This window comes from Gigantopelta aegis, chromosome 2 (genome assembly GCF_016097555.1).
Source record: "Gigantopelta aegis isolate Gae_Host chromosome 2, Gae_host_genome, whole genome shotgun sequence".
Taxonomy (NCBI): Eukaryota; Metazoa; Mollusca; class Gastropoda; order Neomphalida; family Peltospiridae; genus Gigantopelta; species Gigantopelta aegis.
Window position 1 is genome coordinate 21,909,140 of NC_054700.1, and position 19,119 is coordinate 21,928,258.

At 37.7% G+C, this 19,119-nt stretch overlaps 1 protein-coding gene across 1 annotated transcript in view; it reads left to right on the forward strand.

The window, feature by feature from the left end:
• LOC121377477 (shiftless antiviral inhibitor of ribosomal frameshifting protein homolog) overlaps nt 1-19,119 on the forward strand; it is a 55,853-nt gene that overhangs the window by 14,584 nt on the left and 22,150 nt on the right. The window contains exons 2-4 of the mRNA XM_041505491.1: nt 5,807-5,918; nt 9,084-9,127; nt 17,850-17,987. Coding sequence (XP_041361425.1) covers nt 5,807-5,918; nt 9,084-9,127; nt 17,850-17,987 — 294 coding nt within the window. The remainder of the gene's footprint in view (nt 1-5,806; nt 5,919-9,083; nt 9,128-17,849; nt 17,988-19,119) is intronic.

A 19,119-nucleotide genomic window follows, 5' to 3' on the forward strand; every position in this document is an offset into this window, starting at 1 on the left:
AGGGTCCACCAGAATAACCTGTGTCCGTGATGTCACAGTTGAATTTACAATATACACATGTGTATCTGTATATGATGGGTCCACCAGAATAACCTGTGTCCGTGATGTCACAGTTGAATTTACAATATACACATGTGTATCTGTATATGAAGGGTCCACCAGAATAACCTGTGTCCGTGACGTCACAGTTGAATTTACAATATACACATGTGTATCTGTATATGAAGGGTCCACCAGAATAACCTGTGTCCGTGATGTCACAGTTGAATTTACAATATATACATGTGTATCTGTATATGAAGGGTCCACCAGAATAACCTGTGTCCGTGACGTCACAGTTGAATTTACAATATATACATGTGTATCTGTATATGAAGGGTCCACCAGAATAACTTGTGTCCGTGATGTCACAGTTGAATTTACAATATATACATGTGTATCTGTATATGAAGGGTCCACCAGAATAACCTGTGTCCGTGATGTCACAGTTGAATTTACAATATACACATGTGTATCTGTATATGAAGGGTCCACCAGAATAACCTGTGTCCGTGACGTCACAGTTGAATTTACAATATATACATGTGTATCTGTATATGAAGGGTCCACCAGAATAACCTGTGTCTGTGACCTCACAGTTCAATTTACAATATACACATGTGTATCTGTATATGAAGGGTCCACCAGAATAACCTGTGTCCGTGACGTCACAGTTGAATTTACAATATACACATGTGTATCTGTATATGAAGGGTCCACCAGAATAACCTGTGTCCGTGATGTCACAGTTGAATTTACAATATATACATGTGTATCTGTATATGATGGGTCCACCAGAATAACCTGTGTCCGTGACGTCACAGTTGAATTTACAATATACACATGTGTATCTGTATATGAAGGGTCCACCAGAATAACCTGTGTCCGTGACGTCACAGTTGAATTTACAATATATACATGTGTATCTGTATATGATGGGTCCACCAGAATAACCTGTGTCCGTGATGTCACAGTTGAATTTACAATATATACATGTGTATCTGTATATGAAGGGTCCACCAGAATAACCTGTGTCCGTGATGTCACAGTTGAATTTACAATATACACATGTGTATCTGTATATGATGGGTCCACCAGAATAACCTGTGTCCGTGATGTCACAGTTGAATTTACAATATACACATGTGTATCTGTATATGAAGGGTCCACCAGAATAACCTGTGTCCGTGACGTCACATTTGAATTTACAATATACACATGTGTATCTGTATATGAAGGGTCCACCAGAATAACCTGTGTCCGTGATGTCACAGTTGAATTTACAATATACACATGTGTATCTGTATATGATGGGTCCACCAGAATAACCTGTGTCCGTGATGTCACAGTTGAATTTACAATATACACATGTGTATCTGTATATGAAGGGTCCACCAGAATAACCTGTGTCCGTGACGTCACAGTTGAATTTACAATATACACATGTGTATCTGTATATGAAGGGTCCACCAGAATAACCTGTGTCCGTGACGTCACAGTTGAATTTACAATATACACGTGTGTGTGTATATGAAGGGTCCACCAGAATAACTTGGTGCCCAAGAAAGCATGATTTACCAACTAATTCATTCAAACAAATTGAAGTGAACACACATAGAAACGCACACATTCAAAAAAAATAAAACTGAAGCAAAAGCACACACACACACATACAAATCAGGTTGGGAGTTTATGGGTCTGTTTTCACATTAGTCACGTATTCATATCAATACATGTAAAGTGTAATATTATACGTTTTTTATATTGTTAAGTCAAAGAACAATGTATCTGCTCAGTCACGTATTCAAATCAATATGAGCCGTCACATGGGAAAACCTACAACTTGGCAAAAAAAGTTGTTGTTTTTTGTGGTAAATAACAGGTAACCTTAAAAAACTATTCTCAAGGAACTGGGAAAATCCAACACGGACAGATAGACGTGTCTAAGATTGACTGTGGAATATTTTTAAAATCGGGAATAGTGTGTTGTGTCTGTCAGTGTGTTTGTGTGTGTCTGTCAGTGTGTTTGTGTCTGTCAGTGTGTTTGTGTGTGTCTGTCAGTGTGTTGTGTCTGTCAGTGTGTTTGTGTGTGTCTGTCAGTGTGTTTGTGTCTGTCAGTGTGTTTGTGTGTGTCTGTCAGTGTGTGTGTGTCTGTCAGTGTGTTTGTGTCTGTCAGTGTGTTTGTGTGTGTCTGTCTGTCAGTGTGTTTGTGTGTGTCTGTCAGTGTGTTTGTGTCTGTCAGTGTGTTTGTGTGTGTCTGTCAGTGTGTTTGTGTCTGTCAGTGTGTTTGTGTGTGTCTGTCAGTGTGTTTGTGTCTGTCAGTGTGTTTGTGTGTGTCAATGTGTTTGTGTGTGTCTGTCAGTGTGTTTGTGTCTGTCAGTGTGTTTGTGTGTGTCTGTCAGTGTGTTTGTGTGTGTCAATGTGTTTGTGTGTGTCTGTCAGTGTGTTTGTGTCTGTCAGTGTGTTTGTGTGTGTCTGTCAGTGTGTTTGTGTCTGTCGGTGTGTTTGTGTGTGTTTGTGTGTGTCTGTCAGTGTGTTTGTGTCTGTCAGTGTGTTTGTGTCTGTCAGTGTGTTTGTGTGTGTCTGTCAGTGTGTTTGTGTCTGTCAGTGTGTTTGTGTGTGTCTGTCAGTGTGTGTGTGTCTGTCAGTGTGTTTGTGTCTGTCAGTGTGTTTGTGTGTGTCTGTCTGTCAGTGTGTTTGTGTGTGTCTGTCAGTGTGTTTGTGTCTGTCAGTGTGTTTGTGTGTGTCTGTCAGTGTGTTTGTGTCTGTCAGTGTGTTTGTGTGTGTCAATGTGTTTGTGTGTGTCTGTCAGTGTGTTTGTGTCTGTCAGTGTGTTTGTGTGTGTCTGTCAGTGTGTTTGTGTGTGTCAATGTGTTTGTGTGTGTCTGTCAGTGTGTTTGTGTGTGTCAATGTGTTTGTGTGTGTGTGTCAGTGTGTTTGTGTCTGTCAGTGTGTTTGTGTGTGTGTGTTTGTCAGTGTGTTTGTGTCTGTCAGTGTGTTTGTGTGTGTCTGTCAGTGTGTTTGTGTCTGTCAGTGTGTTTGTGTGTGTCTGTCAGTGTGTGTGTGTCTGTCAGTGTTTGTGTGTGTCTGTCAGTGTGTTTGTTTGTGTCTGTCAGTGTGTTTGTGTGTGTCTGTCAGAGTTTGTTTGTGTCTGTCAGTGTGTTTGTGTGTGTCTGTCAGTGTGTTTGTTTGTGTCTGTCAGTGTGTTTGTGTTTGTCTGTCAGTGTGTTTGTTTGTGTCTGTCAGAGTGTTTGTGTGTGTGTGTCTGTCAGTGTGTTTGTGTGTCTGTTAGTGTGTTTGTGTTTGTCAGTGTGTTTGTGTGTGTGTCCGTGGGTATATTTGCGTGTGTGTCTTGTCAGTGTGTTTGTGTGTCTGTTAGTGTGTTTGTGTTTGTCTGTCAGTGTGTTTGTGTGTCTGTTACTGTGTTTGTGTTTGTCTGTCAGTGTGTTTGTGTGTGTGTCTGTGGGTGTATTTGCGTGTGTCTGTTAGTGTGTTTGCATGTGCCTGTGAGTGTTTGTGTCGCATGTGTGAGTGTTTGCGTGTGTCTGTGTTTTTGTTGTATGTGTGAGTGTTGCATATGTATCTGTGTGTTTGCGTGTCAGAGAATGTGTTTGTGTTGTATGTGTGTGTTTGCATGTGTATCTGAGTGTGTTTGTGTGTCTGTGTGTATCTGAGTGTGTTTGTGTGTCTGTGTGTATCTGAGTGTGTTTGCATGTCTGTGAATGTGTTTATGTCATATGTGTTGGAGTTCATGTGTTTGTGTTTTTATGAGTATGTATTTGTACGTTTGTGTATGTGTGTATCAAGTATGTATATGTATGAATGTGTGAGTGTTTGCGTCTGTGAGTGTGTTTGCGTGTGTGTATGCCTATGTACGTCCATTTTTTTCACAACCAATACACTCACATTTATTGCCAATCACAGGACTTGTGGTGTTCACTTCTCTATAAAAAGTTTGGTGCACCTTGCGCTTTGACCCAGTAGGAAGTTATTTGGTTTAGTACTACCTAAAGCACCATGTTCACAGTGCATGGGGCAATGTCAGTATGTTTGTGAAGGGATATGTTCCACAATGAAGATGGAAAGTATAAAAGTATGTAATATAAATTATGATCAGTAATCTGTATTTAGCAACCACAATTATCGGTTTTTCAGAACTTGAAAGCACTGTAGTAGCCATCAATTTGGATTGATGGGTATGTTGGGTGGGCATCCATTTCTCCCCAGTGTTTTATATGTGCAGGGAGTGGCACTGGTGGGGGATCCGATGGGAGTGGGGGTGGGCAACCAACATTTTAGAAAATAAACTTATAAAGGCAAACGAATTCCTCATTGGGATGGAGCATTGCGCCCCTCCCCACTCCCACCCCCACACACTCTTTCCAACCCCCTGCGGCAAATGATAATCTTTTTAAGGCCTAAAAGTTGAGTTTCACAGTATCACTGATAATGTTTAAAATAATATATTATAACATTAAATAATTACTCAGTATGTAACAGCAATATCAGTATATTGCATGAATAAAATAAAAAAGCCTGCTGAATGTTGTCATTTGTGATTCAGTTTGTTAACATCTTCTTTCAGTTACACAAATAGAGTGAGGCACACAAGACTGCTGTCCTAAAGAAAATGGGAGAAGAAGCTACCCCAGGGACAACATAATAACTAATAATTTAATTACAACAGTTTCTAATAAACTAAAACAAGTCCACGATTTCAATGTTTCGACCCTTTCTGTCAGTTTCCTCCGACTGTCTTCTGAGCTGTCCACACCATCGCCTACCTGTATCAACTTCCTCCACGGTTGCAGTCTCCGTCTATTTCCCTGCACCCACCTGGCATCCTCGTCCTCTGCCAGTAATAAAGCTGGTCTGACCCACAACACTAACTAACGAATGCCGGTAGTAGGGGAGTATAGTAGGTGGTTACAAGTGCCTCTTAACAATGCCAGAAGTAACTACTGAACACTCCCCAAAGTAGTCAGACTAAACCCACAGCTAGAAGCTGATGGGGAATGGCACGTGTGTGGCACAGATAGCCATAAGAGACAAGCACCTGTCGTGGTTGGAGAGACGAGGACTGGGATGTGAAGGTGGACAGAAAAAGAAGTTGAAAGATAGGAGGAGTTGCCAAATCGGGAAGAAATGAGATGGAATTCAAAGGAGAGGAAGGAAAGGTGGCAGTGGGATAAAAAACAAAACAAGTTCTGTTTCTTTCTTTTGTGTTATTATTGTTTGTATGGTATGATAACATGTTTTTAAACTGCAATTTACGCAAGTTCTTTTTTCAACAAAATTCGGTTGCAGTCCATTCAAAAGTTGTACAGGCGAGTCAAAGTGTTGCTGTGAGTGGCCCGATTGGCCAGTCAAAACAAATTCCAAGTGCATACCATGATCCAGTGTCCCACAACTGCCATATTAAAGGTGGTGTTTGTGGTATGTGCTGTCCTGCCTTGGGTAAAGTGCATTAAAACCCATTTACTGCTAATGTTAAAAGGGCGGGATTCAGCTTAGTCGGTTGAACGCTCGCTTCGTTCAACTGATTGTTTTTTTCTCGTTCCAACCAGTGGGATTTAGCTCAGTCGGTTCGGTTGAGTGCTCGCTTCATTCGCAGTGGCTGTTTACATTTATCACAGTTTTGAAGTATTGGTGTACTTTGAAGTACTACAGCAGCATTCTGTGATAAAACTAGAAAACCAATTGGTATTATACAAATTCTTCCTTTTTTAATTTATTTTTTACTTTTTTGTTTAAAATTGTCATTTAGGCACGTAGACTTCAAGAGTTATTCTGTGGTCGATTTTCCGAGAGAGAAGCCGTGCACATTATCGAAGACAGGAATGGTGACCTGATGAGTGCTGTTGATTTCGTTATGCGAGGTAACTGTTAACCAGATTTATCTCCCTTCGTTACATGTACATGTATGATAGTTATTATTCTTCAGGGTCATACCTAGCCTAATTTGGGGGACGGGTGGTAGTCAAAAATTGGGTCTTGATAAGAAATTTATTTTGTTTAATGATACCACTAGAGCACATTGATTTATTAATCATCAGCTGATGTCAAACATGTGGTAATTTTGACATATAGTCTCGGAGAAGAAACCCACTACATTTTTTCCATTAGAAGCAAGGGATCTTTTATATGCACCATCCCACAGACATGATAGCCCATACCACAGCCTTTGATTTACCAGTTGTGGTGCACTGGCCGGACCGAGAAAATGCATATAAAAGATCCTTTGCTGCTGACTGAAAAAATGTAGCGGATTTCCTCTAATCCTACATGTATGTGTCAGAATTACCAAATGTTTGACATCCACAATAGCAATCGCCATATTCACCAACTGCAAATTTTGAAAGCAGTTGGCAAATTTTATTTTAGTTTGGCGAAATAATTTGATGTAATAAATGACATGTTTTAGAAAATAACTGACAATTTCTGCAGTAGACAATTTGGCGAATTGTTTTGCTCATCCAGAGCTGGTCCTGTGATGATCAATAAATCAATGTGATCTTGTTGGGTCAAATTGATTGATTTTATGTTAATTGTTGGGGGGGGGGGGTGTGTGTTTAATCGACACCAGTAAAACACATTTATTTATTAATCATGGACTAATATCAACCATATTTTGCTAATTTTAGCTTCCATACCAAGGCCAGGAGGAAGCAGGTTGGGTGGAAAGGGCGGGCCTATACCCCACCCCCAAGGACTAAAATGTTCCTTTTTGTCCAACTCTATATAATTAAAGATAACAATCTGGAGAGTGCTCGCCGCCAATACACTAGAGTCTGTCCCCCCCCCCCCCCCCCCCCCCCACCCACACACACACCTACTCTTCAGATATCATTCCTACGAGTCTGATATCTATTCTGTTTTAATATATATGCATCAAAGCAAGCTAAACGCCAGTAGATTTCACATGTACTTGAACACAGCTGATCAATTTTAGATTATAATCGATCATTGGAACACAAATAAAAACATTATATATGTATATAATATGTAACTGTCCCTATAATACTGTGAATCATAAAATATTAGCGATCTTAAAACTGTGTGAAATCTAAATAACGTGGCATATTAGGGACATAGAACTTTAGCGAGGTTAACATAATCAGAAACTAAGAAAGAAATAAGCTCAAGTTGTAGGATCAGCTGAAATAATCTTTTTGATGAATGTTGATGTTACGCAGCTTACAGACATCTTGAATTTAGTAGACAATAGCAGTGATGTGCATGCTGACTAACTACTGTTGTTTGTTATCCATTTGGTTTAATCAATTGCAGTGACGTGCATGCTGACTAACTGCTGTTGTTTGTTATCCACTTGGTTTAATCAATAGCAGTGACGTGCATGCTGACTAACTGCTGTTGTTTGTTATCCACTTGGTTTAATCAATAGCAGTGACGTGCATGCTGACTAACTGCTGTTGTTTGTTATCCACTTGGTTTAATCAATAGCAGTGACGTGCATGCTGACTAACTGCTGTTGTTTGTTATCCACTTGGTTTAATCAATAGCAGTGACGTGCATGCTGACTAACTGCTGTTGTTTGTTATCCACTTGGTTTAATCAATAGCAGTGACGTGCATGCTGACTAACTGCTGTTGTTTGTTATCCACTTGGTTTAATCAATAGCAGTGACGTGCATGCTGACTAACTGCTGTTGTTTGTTATCCACTTGGTTTAATCAATTGCAGTGACGTGCATGCTGACTAACTGCTGTTGTTTGTTATCCACTTGGTTTAATCAATTGCAGTGACGTGCATGCTGACTAACTGCTGTTGTTTGTTATCCACTTGGTTTAATCAATTGCAGTGACGTGCATGCTGACTAACTGCTGTTGTTTGTTATCCACTTGGTTTAATCAATTGCAGTGACGTGCATGCTGACTAACTGCTGTTGTTTGTTATCCACTTGGTTTAATCAATTGCAGTGACGTGCATGCTGACTAACTGCTGTTGTTTGTTATCCACTTGGTTTAATCAATTGCAGTGACGTGCATGCTGACAAACTGCTGTTGTTTGTTATCCACTTGGTTTAATCAATTGCAGTGACGTGCATGCTGACTAACTACTGTTGTTTGTTATCCACTTGGTTTAATCAATAGCAGTGACGTACATGGTGACTAACTACTGTTGTTTGTTATCCATTTGGTTTAATCAATTGCATATAACTATTGTTAAGGGCAGGACATAGCCCAGAGATAAAGTGTTTGCTTAATGTCAAGTCGGCTTGGGATCGATCCCATTCTGTTGGGCCCATTGGGCTACATGTATATCTCCTTCCAATGAGTGCACCATGCATGACTGGCATATCAAACGCTGTGGTATGTGCTATCCTGTGTGGGATGGTGCATATAATGGAAAAATGTAGCAGGTTTCCTCTTTGAGACTATATATATGTCAAAAATTACCAAGTGTTTGACATACAATAGATGATGATTCATTAATCAATATGCTGTCAGTGGTGTCGTTAGACAAAACAAACATTATAACCATTGTTGTGCCTTCAGTTAATCAAACAAATCAATTGCACAACATGGTTTTTTAACAGTCTGTTGTATATCTCTTTAAATTTAGCATCATTAAATATTAGTCAGTGTTTCTGCCAGAAAGAAATTTGTGGGTATGGCGCTATGGAATTGAATGCAACTACAGTCAACAGGGGGTATGGGGGTCCTCTCCCACAAAGAAAATGGGTTACATTTAGGGTTAGGGTTATGAAAATCATACAATAATGATAAAAGTCATTAATTTTGTCAAAATGTTAACTTAAAAAAATAAAAATTTGGGTATGGCGCCATACCCGTTTTACCCTCTGGCAAAAACCCTGTTAGTGTCTGAAAATATGCATGGCCTCGCTAAATTCGCTAACATTTTATGCTCGCTAGTAATTAAGTACCGAGTGTAATCAAAAGTTATCAATTAGTGGATACATATTATAACTAATGATCAATGACAAAATTCCAATCAAGTCCCAAAACATTGTACATTCCTTGTAACTTGTAAATGACAGTTTTATTATTGTTTGGTTTCTAGGGAAACCAGAAAAGGTGAGACAGCTGCTTCATCGTCGCAATGAGGTACGTACATACAGAATACTACATGAATGGCTGTTAATTAGATACCAGGGGACAATATTTCACAGGCATGACAATCTTCCGTGGATTTGAAAGCCATTTAGGTTGTTTCTGTGAATCGTTCAAATCCGAGGATTTTTTTTTGGGGGGTGTAGGTACCTTTATTTTGTCACTCAAATGGTCTAAATACATTTTTCTCAATATTTCTAATCTGCTTTTGTGCCGTGTTGGGTTACTTCACGCTTTAGACCTCCCCCCTCACGGCCTTTGGCCATGTACTGTCTGCTTTGTGCACAGTTCGCAAAGATTTCAGCTGATATAATCAAGTGTCATTGTCATGCCTGATTTCAAAATCTTACGTAACCAGAAGTTGTTTCAGGTGAGTTATACTTAGGTAACCAATTGTTTGGTTACGCGAATATAGTTTTAGTAACCGATGAGTTAGACCTACCTAATTGTAAAACACTTGAACTACGGTTCTATGCCACATTGGTGGTTCAAATGTATTAAAGGTTAAATCAAATCCCATAGACGACAATAGTAATGTATGTGACTAAAACTCCCACCTGCAGCGTATCAATCGACATAAACACTACAGATATAAATACTACCATCCCTCACTCTTAAAGTGAATCAGCTGCTCACTTGTGAGATATTACGGGTAGCGTCTATGACTACCCTAGTTCGGCACAAAATTTTAATACTTTTATTTTACAGTACCCCATACATGTTTCAAGCACAAGGCTACTTGACACAGTGGTACTAGATGAAATAAAATTGCATATATTTTTTGCCCACATGAAACTATTTTTTTTTTACAACCAACACACTCACATTTATAACCAATCATAGGACTTGTGGTGTTCACTTCTTTATCAAAAGTTCAGTGCACCTCGAACTTTGACCCAGACAGAAGTTTTGGTTTAGTACTACATGTACCTATACTGATAACATACATTTTTCAAAAAGTGTCCAGCTATGTGTTTTTATGACAACCAGGATCTGGTGTATTGTGACTAAAACTGACAACCTCACTAAAAGTGTTGTTTCAACAGTGCAACCTAATATAATGTACACCTTATAAGGCATATATATTGTATACAGTTTGGTACAAATGTAATATGTCATAATAAACAGCAAAATGTGTTAAAATGAAGCTGAAGATATTTACTGTTGGTTGGGTGTGCATACTCAGGTATATATGTAGAGACAACAAAGATGGTCAGAGTACCTCTACCCTTTAAAGAATTCCATTAAAACACATGCACTTGACTGACCCCTAGATCATGAAGACCTTAACAGGCACATCAAAGAAATATCAGTATTAAAAAAATACACTTTCTGTAGAAGGAAACACCAACATGAAAGTCCTTGGCTTTTGAAAAACAAAGGCGAGTGAAAAATTGCACACCTCAAAATGCTTACGCGAGTGAAAAGTCACACTCATCAAAATGCTAAGGCGAGTGAAAACCAAGCATTATTAATTTATGAAGTAATTGGTACATGTAAATAAATGCAGATATATGTTGCAAAAATGAACCAATAAACCAATAATGTTTGGTTCATTAGTGTAGTCTGACTTATTTATTAAAAAGTTTCAGGAGTAGCACTATAGAAATATAATTATGACAAGTACACATTGATGCAGTGTTAGATGGTTCGATGGACGTGTTGCTAAACATATATAGGAATCAACTTGTCTTTAATTTCATTATTATGTGCAAAGAATATAATTAGGATAGTTGGGATGGAAAAACCCCACTGATTCCGAGAAGCTGGTTCATGAACTACAACCCAAGCATCTCAGGTGTGCACTACCGACTCATATTATTAAAACATTTTTTTTTAACAACTCATGAAATGTAGGCCTATAATTACTTCAGTTGATAGTGTTGGTTGGGACATTGACATTCATGTGGCATTTTTAATTTAACAATTATGCAACCCACCGCTACAAGTTACGAACGGCTCTGACAGCGTTACGTCATTGATCTAGAACGGTCCCAATGTTGTTGATAAAAAATATATACCGGTACAAACTGACAAAATCTGTCATTACAAAGGATTTTATTCCAAACGTGGGACGCCATAATAAAGATAATAAACCCCCCCCATAATTTTAGATGATATCATCAATGCATAATAATCTGACCCCGATAGCTCTGATTGGTCAATATGCCACAGAGTACTGTGCATCAAATCATGTTCCAGTCACATGGTCTGTGACTTTGTAACAAACGAAACAAAAATTAAATAGTCTGAAATGATCATTGATTACTGTTACTAAGTGTGTACATATATACATATATAAATAAGATATGCACACTCATTAACCTCTGGCTGAAATACAAATATTTAAATGAAGTTTTATTTGATTTTTTTAAACATAAAAAAATAAAAAATAATATTCTTACATACCTATTACAATTTCTTACATACCTATTACAATCTCTCACATACCTATTACAATTTCTTACATACCTATTACAATTTCTCACATACCTATTACAATTTCTCACATACCTATTACAATCTCTCACATACCTATTACAATTTCTTACATACCTATTACAATCTCTCACATACCTATTACAATTTCTTACATACTTATTACAATTTCTCACATACCTATTACAATTTCTCACATACCTATTACAATTTCTCACATACCTATTACAATTTCTTACATACCTATTACAATTTCTCACATACCTATTACAATTTCTTACATACCTATTACAATTTCCCACATACCTATTACAATTTCTTACATACCTATTACAATTTCTGATACCTATTACAATTTCTCAGATACCTATTACAATTTCTGACATACCTATTGCAATTTCTCACATACCTATTGCAATTTCTCACATACCTATTACAATTTCTCACATACCTATTACAATTTCTCACATACCTATTACAATTTCTTACAATTTCTGACATACCTATTACAATTTCTCACATACCTATTACAATTTCTCACATACCTATTACAATTTCTTACATACCTATTACAATTTCTCACATACCTATATATTACAATTTCTCACATACCTATTACAATTTCTCACATACCTATTACAATTTCTTTTCCTTCTTTTATTATTCCATCTGAATTTCTTTTTTTTCTTTTTTTTAAAAGAAAGTATAAAATTACACGATTGCCATTTTCGGACCCCACATAAGCTTTGTAGGCTAACAGTTATAAACTAATCGAGACAATTTTACCAACTTCGCTGATTTCCGTAACAAGTTCATTTGTGTAGGCTGCAGAAGCAAATATTTAATTCAATCCCTTTTTTCTTTTTGTTATAACTATATGAACAGTATAAACGAGTTATCCTTATCAGACGTTCTGATACCGGCCTCGGTGTCGTCGTGGCAGGCCATCGGTCTACAGGCTGGTAGGTACTGGGTTCGGATCCCAGTCGAGGCATGGGATTTTTAATCGAGATACCGACTCCAAACCCTGAGTGAGTGCTCCGCAAGGCTCAATGGGTAGGTGTAAACCACTTGCACCGACCAGTGATCCATAACTGGTTCAACAAAGGCCATGGTTTGTGCTATCCTGCCTGTGGGAAGCGCAAATAAAAGATCCCTTGCTGCCTGTCGTAAAAAGAGTAGCCTATGTGGCGACAGCGGGTTTCCTCTAAAACAGTGTCAGAATGACCATATGTTTGACGTCCAATAGCCGATGATAAGATAAAAAATCAATGTGCTCTAGTGGCGTCGTTAAATAAAACAAACTTTACTTTACAGACGTTCTGATCTATTACCTTACAAAAGTGGACTGCTTCTAATTAATAATAAATTAAATAGGCAAAGAAGTTTTGATCGGATTGGTACGTCTTCGAAGATGTCTATTAAACCTGTGTTTTCCGATTTGTATAGCAAAGATAAGTACCAGTCATATATTAAAATCTTGTATGGACACTAGCGTTCTCGTAACATGTTTTTTTCTGGTATTATTAAACGGATCTTTCTATCAGCTACATAAGGTACATGTAAATAGTGACAATCAATGTACAAAATTGTTTTATGTGCAATGTTTGTTCAATGTAACGTGCATTATTTTTCACACTTGCCAAATTGAAATTATGTGCGCTGTACGAGTGCGATCGCACCCGCGCACCTTAAAAGGCAAGGTCTGACATGACTACCTATGAAGTAATGACTTAATGTCCTGAGCCCGTTCCTCGAAAGAATTGTAACTAAGGTTAATTGTAGTGACTTACGGTGAATTTTACAACTGGCACCGTAAACTTTACAGCCGTTCCGCAAAGCAACGTTACGGTAGTCGTAAGTGCCCCTTTAATGATTAAAATATTCTTTATGAAGAAGTATGAATTAGTTAAACAATGAATTAGTTACAGACATTTTGGAACATCTTAGATGTATTCATTGGTATCGGATATCCATGAAGTAACTGTCAGTTTATTTGCTAAGCGATAATTGCCAAATGCATAAGACATGATAGTTATCTCCTGTATTTTCGAGTGAAAGTCGTATGGCCTAGAATGTTTTTTCATCGAACGACAAGTTTTATAAAAGGTATTTGCTACAATGTATATATTAGATCCATTTTTATACAAAAGTTAGTATCCTTCTTAGAAAATTACCAAAATCATCATTACAACTGCCTCGTACCTATTGTAAATTTTCACAGTAATTTACGATGATAGTAAGCTACGCCATGTCGTGGAATGGGTTGGCGATCGTAGACAAAAATTAAGGTCATGATGGTAGGTATTTACGGCGATAGTAGTGCTAAGAACGCTTCGTGGAACGGGGCCCACCTGAACATTAGTGTTGGGAGGAAATCCTGTATGCTGGGTGTGGCTGTCTTCAAGTTACCAGGTGTGGGAATTTCAAATCCATCTGCCATGCTGATTTTCATAATGAACCCTCAAAACCATTGGTAGCCAGCAATATTCCTGACTGCATGTATATTTTATTTATAGCATACTGTAGTTGGAGGTTTTAATATTTGTGATATCTGAAATTATCCTCCAGCTTTAATTCACACATTTATTTTTGATTAAATACTGAAAAAAAACAACTATTTTTAAATGACATAATCACCCGAACATTTATTTTCTTGCATTATTTTCTAATCCAGATGAATACAATATGTATATTGGATGTATTCCTACAATCTGTAATTCAGCATTTTATTTAGCTAGTAACATTGGGTAATACAGATTTAACAATAAAATAAATTATCAACTTACTCCAAGGCAGATAATCAAATCTGAAAAAATTGGTTCTGAATCTAGTATAAACTTAAAATACTCTTCAAGAGAGCAAACTAAGTGATTATTTAAAAAATAAAAATTGACCTGGAGATCTAAAGACATATGATTAACAAGTTTATTGTTATATATAAATAAGAACAGAAGACACAATATAGTGACAACAGATTTAATTATGTCTTTGGTAAAGTTTTTATTCAAATTTACTTAAAATTTGGCATAAAACTACAAATGTGTCTAAAATATAACTTAGCACCCTATAAATGTGTCAAAATGACAATAAAAATCAAGTTCTTTACAAATTTGAGTTTTCAGAATTTCATACATGAAAAATTAACTACATGTATGTTAATGGAAACTGAAGACATTAACCTACCGGTAACCCACTATTGGCATATATGTTAATTTTAATATAAAAATAAATTGCTCTTAAAATCTTAGTTCAGGTTACCTATATATAATACCATATTTAAGAGCAGTTGTACATGGCAAGTCAAATACCATGTAAAAATAAATTATTGAAATCTTAACAGTATGAATTATATAGGCCAAAACCAACTTTTTTTTTTACAGGTACCCCATACATGTTTCAAGCACAAGGCTACTTGACACAGTGGTACTAGATGAAATAAAATTTCATATATTTTTTACTCAGATGAATTTTTTTTTTTTACAACCAACACACTCACATTTATCACCAATCACAGGACTTGTGGTGTTCACTTCTCTATCAAAAGTTTGGTGCACCTCGAACTTTGACTATTAATTTTTAAAAAAAATTGTTTACCACGTAACCAATTGGTTATTATAAAGTAACCGACATGCAAACAGAACAATGGTTCTCATTATGCCCTGAGATACTATATATCTTAAGGTTTGTTTTAAAACATACATGTATCTAATGAGCGAAATCGAGTTTGATTCATTTTTAAGCAGTGAGTAATAAGATACATGTAATTGGTATCTACTGGACTCCAATATTGTAATTAGTTTGAGGTTTAACTCACACATCACAAAACAATCTATTTCGGACATCCTTATGTTATTGGATGGTATAGCTCTGGTGAACGGTCGTCACCGTGGAACATCTAACATGATATTTATCTACAATGATCATATCTCTTACACTACATGGTAATGGATCATATCTCGTACACTACACGGTAATGGATCATATCTCGTACACAACACGGTAATGGATCATATCTCTTACACTACACGGTAATGGATCATATCTCGTACACAACACGGTAATGGATCATATCTCGTACACTACACGGTAAAGGATCATATCTCGCACACTACACGGTAACGGATCATATCTCGTACACTACACGGTAACGGATCATATCTCGTACACTACACGGTAATGGATCATATCTCGTACACTTACACATCACAAAACAGTCTATTTCGGACATCCTTATGTTATTGGATGGTATGGCTCTGGTGAACGGTCGTCATCGTGGAACATCTAACATGATATTTATCTACAATGATCATATCTCTTACACTACATGGTAATGGATCATATCTCTTACACTACACGGTAATGGATCATATCTTGTATACTATATGGTAACGAATCATATCTCATACACTACACGGTAACGGATCATATCTCGTACACTACACTGTAATGGATCATATCTCGTACACTACATGGTAACGGATCATATCTCATACAATGCACGGTAATGGATCATATCTCGTACACTACACGGTAATGGATCATATCTCGTACAGTGCACGGTAATGGATCATATCTCTTACACTACACGGTAATGGATCATATCTCGTACACTACACGGTAATGGATCATATCTCGTACACTACACGGTAATGGATCATATCTCGTACACTACACGGTAATGGATCATATCTCGTACACTACACGGTAATGGATCATATCTCGTACACTACATGGTAATGGATCATATCTCGTACACTACACGGTAACGGATCATATCTCTTACACTACACGGTAATGGATCATATCTCTTACACTACACGGTAACGGATCATATCTCGTACACTACACGGTAATGGATCATATCTCTTACACTACACGGTAACGGATCATATCTCGTACACTACACGGTAATGGATCATACGCTACACGGTAATGGATCATATCTCGTACGCTACACGGTAACGGATCATATCTCGTACGCTACACGGTAACGGATCATATCTCGTACGCTACACGGTAACGGATCATATCTCGTACGCTACACGGTAACGGATCATATCTCGTACGCTACACGGTAACGGATCATATCTCGTACGCTACACGGTAACGGATCATATCTCGTACGCTACACGGTAACGGATCATATCTCGTACGCTACACGGTAAAGGATCATATCTCGTACGCTACACGGTAACGGATCATATCTCGTACGCTACACGGTAACGGATCATATCTCGTACGCTACACGGTAACGGATCATATCTCGTACGCTACACGGTAACGGATCATATCTCGTACGCTACACGGTAACGGATCATATCTCGTACACTACACGGTAACGGATCATATCTCTTACACTACACGGTAATGGATCATATCTCTTACACTACATGGTAACATATCTCGTACACTACACGGTAACGGATCATATCTCGTACGCTACACGGTAATGGATCATATCTCGTACGCTACACGGTAATGGATCATATCTCGTACACGACACGGTAATGTATCATATCTCTTACACGACATGGTAATGGATCATATTCCTTACACTACACGGTAATGGATCATATCTCGTACAGTACACGGTAATGGATCATATCTCGTACACTACACGGTAATGGATCATATCTCGTACACTACATGGTAATGGATCATATCTCGTACACTACACGGTAACGGATCATATCTCTTACACTACACGGTAACGGATCATATCTCGTACACTACACGGTAACGGATCATATCTCGTAAACTACACGGTAATGGATCGATAGTATCTCTTACACTACATGGTAATGGATCATATCTCGTACTCTACATAAAAAGAAAAATTGTTAGAAGCTTGCACTTCTTAATCTTAATCAGGTGGGGCGTAGCCCAGTGGTAAAGCACTCTTGATGCGCGGTCAGTCTGGGATCAATCCCTGTCAGTGGGCCCATTGGGCTCTTGCTCCAGCCTGTGTACCACAACTGGTATATGAACGGCCATGGTATGTGCTATCCTGTCTATTGGGTGGTGCATATAAAAGATCTTTTATTACTAATGCAAAAAATGTAGCAGGTTTCCTCTCTAAGACTACATGATATATGTCAGAATTACGGAATGTTTGACATCCAATAGCCGATGATGAATAAATCAATGTGCTCTAGTGATGTAGTTAAACTAACAAACTTCAACTATTTCTTAATCTGCCTCTGACTGTATAGTAGATTTTCTTGTCCTTTTAGAACAGACTGGATCATGTTTTCACTTCTTTTTTTTGTTACAGAATTTTGTTCGAGACTTGCGGAGGGACAGTGTGATAGTGGGAAGTGCTTTAAACCAGAACATCCCATTCTCAGTGCGGCAGTTTGCCTGTGAGCTGTGTGATCAGTCCTGGTGGAGGAAGGTACCGAGCAGGAAAGAGGTAAGGAGGACTACCGCAGACAAGAGTCATAAGCATACCAAATGAGAAGGCGGTGGAACACAGCCCACTGGCAAAGTGATTTCTTGATGTGCGGTCAGTCTATGATCAATCTCCGTTGGTGCACCCATTGGGCTATATCTCGTTCCAGGCAGTGCACTATCACTGGTATCCACAGGCCATAGGATTTCAAATTTCGTGGGAAATAACTTTTTCAGTTCTGTGCCTGGTGATCATGGGAACCCATCGGAAACGTTGTTTTTTAAATAATGATATATAGGGCAACGACCCCAGTATTCGACCACTTAAGAAAGAAAGGATTATAACATGTTCATTTTATTGGCATTTGCTAATATTTGTTTTTCTTCATAAATACTTACTAGCAATGCTATTCACTGAATAGACCCAAGTTCTGTTGATGCGGTATACGCTGACTAGAGTAGGGTTGAGTGCCGCAATGTAAAGTATGCAGTATTCGACCAGCTGAACCCAGTATTCATCCACTTTCTAATTAACTAATAAAACTAAACTTTGAAGTTTATTTTATAGTAAATGCAGCATATATCAAACAACTAAATCCAAAAAGTGTTGATTTTAACAACTGTAACATATCCATGCATTTACGCACTCACGCACATGCTTATATACACATTTGCACATGTACAATTACTTTCTGGTGAACAGTGTCTTTGGTCCTATCTCAATTTACAAATAATGATATTAGACTGAAAATAAAAGAAAACAATTGTGTAAGTCCTCACAAACAGCACCGAAAGACATAAAAGTAGTAAATTTGTGGTTCTTGGGAGTTTATTTTGGGAATGTATCCTCAATCTTTTCTATTGGTCGAATACTGGGGCAACCCTCTCTATCATAGGTCATTATTTGATTAAAATTATAATGATTGAGGTCACATTGCATTGCCAGCTCCATTTGATTATAAATAAAAACATTAAAGACATTTTCAAAGATTTCAAATGGATTAAAAGTATTGCAAATGTTCACGGGATGTTGGATGGTGTAATAGCATGCTATAAAAATGGCCGACGTTCATATTATCACTATAGCTGATGAATATATACTTAAGCTCATTCACATGGTTATCGTCTGCTATTGCGTTTCCAGAAGAAAGAAT